This window comes from Tachypleus tridentatus, chromosome 2, assembly GCF_004210375.1.
Source record: "Tachypleus tridentatus isolate NWPU-2018 chromosome 2, ASM421037v1, whole genome shotgun sequence".
Lineage (NCBI taxonomy): Eukaryota > Metazoa > Arthropoda > Merostomata > Xiphosura > Limulidae > Tachypleus > Tachypleus tridentatus.
This window is the reverse complement of record NC_134826.1, coordinates 12,925,495-12,937,915: the sequence shown is the minus strand read 5'-3', so window position 1 is coordinate 12,937,915 and position 12,421 is coordinate 12,925,495. Positions and strand designations below refer to the sequence as shown.

At 29.6% G+C, this 12,421-nt stretch overlaps 1 protein-coding gene across 6 annotated transcripts in view; it reads left to right on the top strand.

The window, feature by feature from the left end:
* LOC143238397 (transient receptor potential cation channel trpm-like) overlaps window positions 1–12,421 on the top strand; it is a 60,893-nt gene that overhangs the window by 34,739 nt on the left and 13,733 nt on the right. For 5 of the 6 annotated variants that reach the window (XM_076478567.1, XM_076478594.1, XM_076478583.1 and 2 more), the window contains exons 10-20: window positions 146–218; window positions 391–491; window positions 699–833; window positions 1,034–1,084; window positions 2,022–2,189; window positions 3,138–3,314; window positions 3,683–3,780; window positions 7,266–7,494; window positions 8,013–8,186; window positions 10,235–10,435; window positions 11,406–11,534. In XM_076478567.1, the coding sequence (XP_076334682.1) occupies window positions 146–218; window positions 391–491; window positions 699–833; window positions 1,034–1,084; window positions 2,022–2,189; window positions 3,138–3,314; window positions 3,683–3,780; window positions 7,266–7,494; window positions 8,013–8,186; window positions 10,235–10,435; window positions 11,406–11,534 (1,536 nt within the window). The remainder of the gene's footprint in view (window positions 1–145; window positions 219–390; window positions 492–698; window positions 834–1,033; window positions 1,085–2,021; window positions 2,190–3,137; window positions 3,315–3,682; window positions 3,781–7,265; window positions 7,495–8,012; window positions 8,187–10,234; window positions 10,436–11,405; window positions 11,535–12,421) is intronic. The other variant, XM_076478605.1, reaches the window with a different exon arrangement.

The window sequence follows — 12,421 nt, the reverse complement described above, 5'->3', positions numbered from 1 at the left end:
TACATGTAAAAACTGCTGGTATGGGTAGAGAGATGGTGGAATGTGTCAGATGATGAGACTTGGTAAGCATTTGATCTACTAATAATTTGTTATTATGTAAATGTTTTTGTTTTGATACAAATAACATGAGATTGTGTTGACCTAGATCACAGTGTTCAGGAAGGGAGAAGGTCCATATCAGGATTTGGATCAAGCTGTCCTTACAGCTCTTTTGAAAGGTATGACTGAATATTTATTTTATTTTCAAGTTTGGATTAAATTACTTTTTATGATCTGTTTTAGTATTTTTAAAACTTTTTTAATAAGAAGTTTATTTATTCCATTTAAGTATATTAGTTGTATGACACAGTAAAATATTTATTCCAAATTGAACAACTTGTTTTGGTGTAGGTCATCACCTACCTCCACCTGATCAACTGAATTTAGCACTGACCTGGAACAGAGTTGACATTGCACGGTCTGAGATATTTTTTTATGGTCAAGAGTGGACTGTGAGTTATTGTTTTTGTTTTGTAATTCATTATATGAACACTGCTAAAGTTGTTATACTTAACTAAACTGTTTTTATACTTAGGTAGTCCTTGATGTAATTTATTTATATAAAAGCCTTAGCATGCTTCCATTTATTGTTTTGTAAACTTCAATAAGATGTCATTTGTATGGGATAAAAATGTGTTAATATTTTCCATTCAATTTAGCCTGGATCTTTGGAGACAGCTATGATGGAAGCATTACTATTGGAAAGAGTGGATTTTGTGAAACTTTTACAAGAAAATGGTGTTAGTATGCAGAAGTTTCTAACAATAAAACGACTGGAGGATATTTATAATTCTGTAAGTATGAATGCAACTAGTTATTGTACACTTACCAGTTGAAGTAGTTGGTAGATATGATTTGTGCTAGTTAGGTGGTTTCTTCTATCAGAGTAGGGTAATATCATAATTATGATATTAAATATCACTAATTCCATTAGTGCTGTTTATTTTTGGTCACTTGAAATTCTTTTATTAATGTTTTATTTTGTTTTATTCAGAAATGTGGGCCAGGAAATACCTTACGGTACCTTGTTCAAGACATACGAAAAGTAAGACTTACTAAACTTTTGATTCAGTATGTGAATTTTTTTAGGATGTTTAGGATTTACTTAATCTTTTCTATGTTGTGAAACGTGGACATTCTGTTTATTTGGTAAATGCTGTCCAAGACGACATGGATTGTGTGTTTGTTCTGTGGAATTAGTTGAATGTTTCATTTTGAAAGACTTTCACTGTCAGTATACTTTACATATAATGTAGAGTAAGACCAAAATTGATAAAAGTTGTTCAGTAATTAATGAGTTAATTGTAAACAAATGTTTTATCTGTACACGTGAAAATAATTGAACGTTTTATTGTATAGAAACAGTTCCTTGATTTATTGAGTTAAAATATTAAGAATGCATTTGGCTTGGAACATAAAGGATACCTTATTTTATTTTAGTTTTTTAAAATGTTTATTTGTAAAATATGCAAAAATAATATTAATGTACACTATATTGGTCTGTTTTTGAGAAAATATTACAAGGATATCTACATACATAACAGTGGTTTCAAACCTGTTACATACATAACTGTAGGAGGAAGTGAAACCCTTTGAAAGTACCCATACCTCAAAATTGGAGATTGGTATTCATGAGTTACCAAAATTTTACAGTAGCCAGTACTCAATGTTTACATGTTATTTACTTATCCTGAAACGATTTATCATTATTTACCTTTATATTAATATAAATCATTCATATTATTTTAAAACAACTTATGTACAGGGTACATCTGTGACCCAAAGATCTCGCTGGGGGTATATGTGCCATAAGTAGGTTGGAGACTGATATGTGCTGTTATTTTTAAACATATGCCACAGAAGTATTAATATAGACTGAATGTGTTTTGTTTCAGGAGTAGGTCTCAAAATATTGCAATACGCTATGTTTTTTTGGAGGTCGACAGAAGCTTATTGCTGTCCACTGTTTTTTTTTTTTACAGAATATGCCACATGGATATCGATATACACTATACGATATTGGTTTAGTCATAGAAAAATTGATGGGTGGTGCATACCGTTCATCTTACTGTCGCAAGAAGTTTCGACAATTGTATAACAACGTGATGAAAAGGATTGCATTTAATGAGAGGATGAAAAAAGTTGCAACAGTAAGAGTAAACAGAATAATTCAGTGTAATATTTATTGTACAAATATATTGAATAACATATTCTAAAAGTGTGAAGTTAACTGAAGAAACCAGAAAGTATTCAACAGTTTAATCCATTAGTTGAACTACCATTGAATGTTTTCGACTCTGAAACTTAATATTCTGAGACTTTATACAAATGATTGGTTTGTGTAAAGTGTATGTAACTTTGTATATAAATATTTTGAGTAAGAATAGGAAACATTACAAGGTGGGACTGTGTTTTTTAAATATAGCTTGGTTATATTTTAAATTCATTCTTTACCATATGATTGGTAACTGTTGGTTTTATTGGTTTAGCTTGGTTATATTTTAAATTTATTCTTTATCTTGTGATTGGTAACTGTTGGTTTTATTGGTTTAGCTTGGTTATATTTTAAATTTATTCTTTATCTTGTGATTGGTAACTGTTGGATTTATTGGTTTAGCTTGGTTATATTTTAAATTCATTCTTTATCTTGTGATTGGTAACTGTTGGTTTTATTGGTTTAGCTTGGTTATATTTTAAATTCATTCTTTACCATGTGATTGGTAACTGTTGGTTTTATTGGTTTAGCTTGGTTATATTTTAGATTCATTCGTTACCATGTGATTGGTAACTGTTGGTTTTATTGGTTTAGCTTGGTTATATTTTAAATTCATTCTTTACCATGTGATTGGTAAGTGTTGGTTTTATTGGTTTAGTATGACTACATCTTTTCATATTTTAATGCAGAATATTTATATGCTGTGCTTGCTACATCCTTGTTTGAACATTCTTTTTAAATTCAACTAAATTATTTTGTGGGTCAAAGTTCTGTAATTACTGTGGAAGGTTATAATGAAAACATACTTTTAATTGTTCAGGATTTATATGTCTTCTTATTGTTTAAAACTTAAACTTACAATGTTTTACTTTTTTTTTTTGAGAGCCCAACACTGAGTCGATCTTTCAACCAAAGTACGTACTCTACAACTGACTTCATATCATATAGTGAAGCACCTTTTAAGTATCCATTCAATGAACTCTTAATTTGGGCAGTGTTAACTAGACGCCACAAGATGGCACTGTACATGTGGCAGAGTGGTGAGGAAGCAATTGTTAAGGTAAGTTGGACTTCCTACATCAGTGCAGATTTCATGTGTGTGTGATTTTATAGCAAGTGTTTTTGATAAGTTACCCATGCTTGTGATACAACTGCACAATATTATTGTTCTAGATTGAATCTAGGTATTGGAGCCTGCAAGATAGTTTTAGAATAACGAAGGTTAAAAGTTCACAGTTTAAGTTGTATAACAATTTTCACATTGAGGTTTTTTTTCAGAAAGCTGTCTAAAAAACACCTAGTTTTGGCTCTGTATTCATTACTTAAACAGGCCTATTGTCAGTATCTTCAACTGAGTCTGTGAAAAAGATAACATTAAGAAATGGCAAATTGAAGAATGAAATGTGTCTTACTACTGATGGGTTACAGGCTGTTGTTGCATCAAAACTCTACAAGGAAATGGCTAAAGAAGCAGCTGAGGATGACTTAGAAGCTGACATTTATGAGGAATTACAAGCTAATGCTAAGTACATACCAACTTTATATCACTAGAATACCTAGTTAAAAGTGATTTGTTTATTGGCTGTAACCTGATTTAAAACTTTAACTCAGTAGAATACCTTGTTAGAACTGATATGTTTATTAACTGTAATCTTTTATAAAAGCTTGTTTCAGTAGAATACCAAGTTAAAACTGATCTTGTTTATTAACTGTAATCTCTTATAAAAGCTTGTTTCAGTAGAATACCTTGTTAAAACTGATATGTTTATTAACTGTAACCTCTTATAAAAGCTTCTTTCAGTAGAATACCTAGTTAAAAACTGATCTTGTTTATTAACTGTAACCTGTTATAAAAGCTTGTTTCAGTGGAATACCAAGTTAAAACTAATCTTGTTTATTAACTGTAACCTGTTATAAAAGCTTCTTTCAGTAGAATACCTAGTTAAAACTGATCTTGTTTATTAACTGTAACCTGTTATATAAGCTTGTTTCAGTAGAATACCAAGTTAAAACTGATCTTGTTTATTAACTGTAACCTCTTATAAAAGCTTGTTTCAGTGGAATACCAAGTTAAAACTAATCTTGTTTATTAACTGTAACCTGTTATAAAAGCTTGTTTCAGTAGAATACCAAGTTAAAACTGATCTTGTTTATTAACTGTAACCTCTTATAAAAGCTTGTTTCAGTGGAATACCAAGTTAAAACTAATCTTGTTTATTAACTGTAACCTGTTATAAAAGCTTGTTTCAGTAGAATACCTAGTTAAAACTGATTTTGTTTATTAACTGTAACCTGTTATAAAAGCTTGTTTCATTAGAATACCTAGTTAAAACTGATCTTGTTTATTAACTGTAACCTCTTATAAAAGCTTGTTTCAGTGGAGTACCAAGTTAAAACTAATCTTGTTTATTAACTGTAACCTGTTATAAAAGCTTGTTTCAGTGGAGTACCAAGTTAAAACTAATCTTGTTTATTAACTGTAACCTGTTATAAAAGCTTGTTTCAGTGGAGTACCAAGTTAAAACTAATCTTGTTTATTAACTGTAACCTGTTATAAAAGCTTGTTTTAGTAGAATACCTAGTTAAAACTGATCTTGTTTATTAACTGTAATCTCTTATAAAAGCTTGTTTCAGTAGAATACCTAGTTAAAACTGATCTTGTTTATTAACTGTAACCTCTTATAAAAGCTTGTTTCAGTAGAATACCTAGTTAAAACTGATCTTGTTTATTAACTGTAACCTCTTATAAAAGCTTGTTTCAGTAGAATACCTAGTTAAAAGTGATCTTGTTTATTAACTGTAACCTGTTACAAAAGCTTGTTTCAGTAGGATACTTAGTTAAAACTGATCTTGTTTATTAACTGTAACCTGTTACAAAAGCTTGTTTCAGTAGAATACTTAGTTAAAACTGATCTTGTTTATTAACTGTAACCTCTTATAAAAGCTTGTTTCAGTAGAATACTTAGTTAAAACTGATTTGTTTATTAACTGTAACCTCTTATAAAAGCTTGTTTCAGTAGAATACTCAGTTAAAACTGATCTTGTTTATTAACTGTAATCTCTTATAAAAGCTTGTTTCAGTAGAATACTCAGTTAAAACTGATCTTGTTTATTAACTGTAACCTCTTATCTAAGCTTGTTTCATTAGAATACCTAGTTAAAACTGATCTTGTTTATTAACTGTAACCTGTTATAAAAGCTTATTGCATTAGAATACTCAGTTAAAACTGATTTGTTTATTAACTGTAACCTCTTATAAAAGCTTATTTCAGTAGAATACTCAGTTAAAACTTATCTTGTTTATTAACTGTAACCTTTTATAAAAGCTTGTTTTAGTAGAATACCTAGTTAAAACTGATTTGTTTATTAACTGTAACCTCTTATAAAAGCTTATTTCAGTAGAATACTGAGTTAAAACTTATCTTGTTTATTAACTGTAACCTTTTATAAAAGCTTGTTTTAGTAGAATACCTAGTTAAAACTGATTTGTTTATTAACTGTAACCTCTTATAAAAGCTTATTTCAGTAGAATACTCAGTTAAAACTTATCTTGTTTATTAACTGTAACCTTTTATAAAAGCTTGTTTCAGTAGAATACCTAGTTAAAACTGATCTTGTTTATTAACTGTAACCTCTTATAAAAGCTTATTTCAGTAGAATATCCAGTTAAAACTGATCTGTTTATTGACTGTAACCTGTTTTAAAACTAGCTTATTTAGTAGCTAAATATTGTTTAATGTTTTTGAAAGTAAATCTATTTACAGATGCAAGTACCATTTTAAATGATAAGGTTTCTTTAGTGTTGTATTTCACCTGATTAAAAGCTGTTTAAAGGTTTTACTAACTGAAGTATTATGCTAAATTATAAGATTTTTTGACGTGAAATGGTCCTTATATCAAAATCTTATGATATAATATGGTACTCCAAGCTGTAATTTTTAAATCTTCCTGTGAAACTGGCTTCCTTACTAGTTGTAACATATTTAATATTGTCTTTTTTATTGGAAACTTATTTAAAACTAACCTTCAAAACTGTCTTGTTGTTGGTTGCAGCTTATATGAAACTTTTAAAACTCTCGTTTATTGGCTGCTACATATTTGAAACTAACCTTTAAAACTGACTTATTTATTGGCTGCTACATATTTAAAACTAATATTTAAAAAGTGATTTGTTTATTGGCTACAACTTGTATAAAACTCTGTATTCTCAAGAAGGCTGGTATGGGTATTTAAACTTTAATTAAAATAAAGTACAGGAGAATGTTATGACCTTCTTAGGTTATCCTATTTTGTACTTTATTTTAATATCAGCCACCTTGAGAATACATTTTTACTTAAGTAGGGTTCTTATCATAATGAATTATATAAATCTCCTCTACTAACATATATAATAGAATATGTTGAATATATATTTGGTAAATTTGTTTTTCTCATTATCTTCCTAATAAGTTGTGGTCATGAGTAACTTATGGCTTTATAATTATTTATTTAACACTTTATTATTGTTTTGTATCATCATCTGATTATTTCTTTTTAAATGTTTCTAAATACCAAAGACTCTTTAACACTCTACATTGGTAATAACAGAGATGTTTTATTCATTGTTTTAGCATTACCAATTTACTCGCATTGAAATATACAGAGTGTTCAGAAAGTCACTGTACAGTTTTGTAATCATATTTTATTCAGTCTATTTCAAGCTAGCAACTGATAGCAGTGTTTAGAAACAAAATAAGAAGGATCCAGGCCTGTATTGATGCCAACAGGGGTCACTTTCAACATTGTTTATAATTGTCATTCATATTTACCTCCTGTATTCTATATTGAAACATGTCTGTTAATAAATATATAAGTGCACAGTGACTTTCTGAACACCCTGTATTATTAATATGTTCTACTAGATACATGCTAAAGATATGTTATTAACACATCTAAATTACTGTATGGGGAAGTAAAATGAACTAAAAACTTCATAATGTTCTACAAAATATTTACTTTATTTGATATGTAGAGATTTTGAAACCAGGGCTTTGGAACTCCTCGACTATTGTTATCGTCAAGATGACGATATCGTTCTGCAGCTGCTCACATATGAACTTCAAAATTGGAGCAAACAGACATGCCTTAGTCTTGCTGTGAATGCTAAACACTGTGGCTTTGTGGCTCACACAGCATCTCAAATGTTATTAGCTGATTTGTGGATGGGAGGTCTTAGGACAAGAAGAAATATTAACTTAAAGGTACAAAATTAATGAAATGTGAAAGTTATGACAGTATCTTTGTTGAATAAGTACAGGAATCCATACTCCTGGTAATAAATATAATCACATGATCCAGTTTCTGTCATTTATCACTAAATATTTCTTTATCTACCACAAACAGTATTTAATATCAAACATGATCCTCAGTGGCTCATTCGTAGTAAGGTAATTCTTATTACAGAACTGACCATGACATAGATAGAACATTATATGAGTTATATTGTAACTTACTATATGAATGTCTTTTATGAAACCAAAATATGAAATAAGAAGTGTGGTTATCAACTCTCTTCAAAAGTAAACACTAGTTAATCTTCAAGTGTAGTACATTGACTTTTGTTCTAAACTAAGTAGCTTTAGAACTTCAAGTGTAGTACATTGACTCTTCTTCTGAACTAGGTAATTTTGGGACTTCAAGTATAATACACTGGCTCTTGTTCTAAAGTAGGTAATTTTGGGACTTCAAGTGTAGTACATTGATTCTTGTTCTAAACTAGGTAATTTTGGGAATTTTGATGCCACTGAGCATTCTTGCTCTGGAGTTTAAATCCAAAGAAGAATTGCAGCTGATGCCTCAGACTGAAGAAGAGCACATCCTAGATCTGAAAGATGATGTGGACTCTACATCAGATTCAGATAGTGAAACTCGTAGTCAGATGAGTCATGTAGAGGTAAGGTTCTTGTGATACAGAGAATAGTTAATCACCGAGACTTACAGTAATTCTGTGTAATAGTTTAAACCCGTTTGGACAGCAGGTGTGGAGTGCATGTTTGCATGTTAAAATTCATAATTCAAGTACAAATAAATTTTCTAACTAGTTCAATTTTTTATCATTATTAAGAATTTATATTTTGTCATTTATTTAATGTTATTAAAAACAAAACAAAATCCAAATATATTTTCCTGGACAACTCCAAGAAGTCTATTCAGGCAACAATGTACTTATTAATGTGTTTAGAATTTGTCTCCCCATTTGAAATTGTAGGTTCTTAACCCTTTTCAAATTTGTGATGGGTGAAAGGCCACGTTATTGCATCTGTTGACTTATACTCAAAATTTTAATGAACTTCTGTTTTATGCATTTATGTCATTATGTTAGATATCAAACTGTAGATTATAACTAAGATTTTAATATTATATATTTAATTTCTTAGTGTAAAAGTGAATATTAAAGAAAGCACACCTAAACATCAATTTTTCTGTCATGTGGTATGTTGAATGCAGCACTGGTTCAGATTAGATTTTTGTTATGTCAAAATGCAGCTCTATGGTTTTGAATGAATTAGAAACTCAAATAACAGATGATGACAAGTTAGAATATGAAATAAGAACCTCCTATATTTTGTATTCACTGAGATATTGCTCAAGTACAGAATCAAGTACAGTGGCCTCACTCACCTCTTTCCATTTCTGGAAATTGTCTTGTATATACAGGGTGTTCGGAAAGTCACTGTGCAGTGTTGTCTGTTAATAAATATGTAAGTGCACAGTGGCTTTCTGAACACTCTGTATATTTAAGTACATGTATAACATATGAATAACCAATCAAAAGGTCAGAATATTCTAGTGACTTTCTCAGTCATTTTGTGATATAAGGGTGTTTTCTCTTTCTTTCAAGACAAACCTTTGTGCTTGGTAAATTGAGTTTTTAGCCTATTTTAAATTTCACATTTGTTTTAGACCCAAATACACCTTAGTTACTAAACTTAATAAATTATTATGTGATAAATTAATTATGTAGTAAATTATTATGTAGTATTGATGTAATAATTTGTGAGTTTTGGTCATTTAAATGTATTTATAAAACCTAATATCTCCAAAATTTCTTTAGGCTTAACAAGCTACAAAAAGTTGCATATGGAGTACAAAGGTTGTAACTGAAAGAGATAATTGTTTGCTTTATTTCATTATTCACTTTTGTTTTAAGAAAAAAATTTGTTTGTAAATACTAATAATCTATATAATGTATAATAATTTAAATGTGACTATATATTACAAAATACTGGTTCAAGAAAACATGGCCAAGATAGGTCAGTTTTATATTAGTGGATACAGTAACAAGAGTGCACATGCATTCCATCATTGTAACTTCTGAAGATTATAACAGGTACAAATTGGTTACAAGGTTAGTCTCAGAGACCAAGCCCATGCTCAAAGAGTTAAAGAACTTATCATCCATGAAAATACAATTCTTTTGGTTTCTCATTATTTCTGAAAATGCTTTTATATTAAATTATATGTTTTAAAAATTTTCATTTTCTCCAATGACAAAACATCTGGTAAAGTAAGTCTAGTTGAGTGCAGAAGGTGATAAAAATATTTTGACCCACAGATGCTTATTTATCTTATTGAATATTTTTAAATTTACGATATTCAAACAATGGAAGTATTGGACAGAAGTTGACCTTGACCAAGAATATTGTTAAAGAAAATATTGTCAATTTGTTTGACAAAGCAAATGATGATGTCATTGTAGGCAGGTCATTTTGGTCACAACAAATCTTTGCCACATTTCCATTATGTTTGTGTTTTATGAAGTTTAGCTGAAATTGGTGACCTTTAGATTGAAAATAATAAAAAACTGAAAATGTAAGATTAAAGAAAGTACTTTTATTGATGTTTTTTCAAAGGACACAACAAAGTAACTTGAGTAATCTTTGTTATATTTTGAAGACATTACATCACATGGTTGTGATATAGAAAGTTTTTTTTCTCTAGTCTTTTACTGCGACAACTTTGACACGATGTAAATCCACTGGACAGCTTGATCAAGTAGAAAATGGAACCATTTTTACTATAGGTGACCAAGGAGTAGATCTCGACAACTTGATTCCAAAAATTAAAAAGAGTCCCCTGAGATTAGGAAAGAAGGTGTATGAGTTTTATGCAGCACCAGTCACAAAGTTCTGGGGACACACAGTAAGACAGTTTATTTAACTGAAGCTTGGAGGTATAAGTGACCTAAACAGTGAGGTTATTTGTAACTAGTCCTAGCTAGTATAATAATGTGAGGTTATTTCTATTTATACTAGATGAAACAGCTGTTGACCGACATGTAAACCTAGTAATTACACTACAAGATATTGGTGAAAATTAGTCAATTATAACGTCTTAGTTTAGCTGGAGAGGAGTAGGTTGTTATTTATATGTAAACCTAGTAATTACACTACAAGATATTGGTGAAAATTAGTCAATTATAACGTCTTAGTTTAGCTGGAGAGGAGTAAGTTGTTATTTATATGTATCTGTTGGCAATAAATGTTTTGATTTTACTGTATAATATAGTGGTTCTCAACCTATGATATATGTAATGCTGAGCATATATTAAGATATTTCAAAAAACATGATAAAGAAACATCAGAATTGTAGGTTGTTAATATAGTGTTGACTCACTCTTAAATTATTTCATTTGATTAACCTTTTTATTAATATAAGCTACTTTTGAGTGTTTGTTACCATTTTATATTCATTAAGGTAAGCTTTTGTTTTTAAGGTCTGATGGAGCTACGTAGCATATAAATGTTGGGGATTTAGAGAATATAAATGAAAATATGCCATAGGTGGCTTTAGTTTCTTTAAAAATAGTAATTTCCTTTCATTTGTAAACAAAAACTGTTTGGGTTACTAAACAGACTATTGAGAATAATGGTTTCAGCTACACAATGAACACTGTTTGAACTTTTTTATAGAAAATGATGTATTATGAAGGCCATTGTTTATTACTGAACTATAAGTATAAATATTATATTTCTATTTGGAACTAGAAATGTTTAGAAACCTAGAAAATGATAGTCTAAATGTTTTTGTGAGTTCTCACTTTTGAGAACTTTTGAAGGTATAGTTTTTACTTGAATATTTCATTAACCTTTCAATTATAATTACTTTATAGATGGCGTATGGAGTCTTCATGTGTTTTTACACCTACATTGTTCTTGTGAAGATGCATGATTTACCAACCTGGCAGGAGATCTATGTAATAGCATACCTGTGTACCTTAGGCTTAGAGAAAGTACGTGAGGTGAGCTTGAAGATTTTACAGTCGCTAAACTTTTAATTTAATTAGGCTATTATTATTGTTTCTTTTTCAATAAAACGTTTTTTAAGAGTTAACTAAAGATTTGAACAGGTCTGGAAAATTATGGAAGCCAAACTCTATAAACATTTCTGTACTGGAAATTCTGGAAAAAAATAAATGTATTAAGTCACAGGTATGAAAAAGTCCCAAAATTACAGTTTCAATGAATATAGTCCCTCCATGAAATAATTGGTGTTATTGGGGAAAAAAAACGAAAAAAAAGGTTTTTTGAACTTGCTTTGTTTATATTTTGTATGGATCATTATAAAACTTTTGTCTCATGACACCCAAGACATTTGTAACTTATAATGGCAGACACACTTGATAAACAGAAGTACCAGTTCAGTCCTATGTTGTAAAGAATCAAGTGGTCCTAGAATTGTGTAAACTCTGCTAAGTAGTAGAAGGTGTATAAAATAAATATATCAAGTTGTTGTAATAACTAGATAAACAACTATCTTGTACAACACTTGTAGAATCAAGTGGTCCTAGAATTGTGTAAACTCTGCTAAGTAGTAGAAGGTGTATAAAATAAATATATCAAGTTGTTGTAATAACTAGATAAACAACTATCTTGTACAACACTTGTAGAATCAAGTGGTCCTAGAATTGTGTAAACTCTGCTAAGTAGTAGAAGGTGTATAAAATAAATATATCAAGTTGTTGTAATAACTAGATAAACAACTATCTTGTACAACACTTGTAGAATCAAGTGGTCCTAGAATTGTGTAAACTCTGCTAAGTAGTAGAAGGTGTATAAAATAAATATATCAAGTTGTTGTAATAACTAGATAAACAACTATCTTGTACAACACTTGTAGAATCAAGTG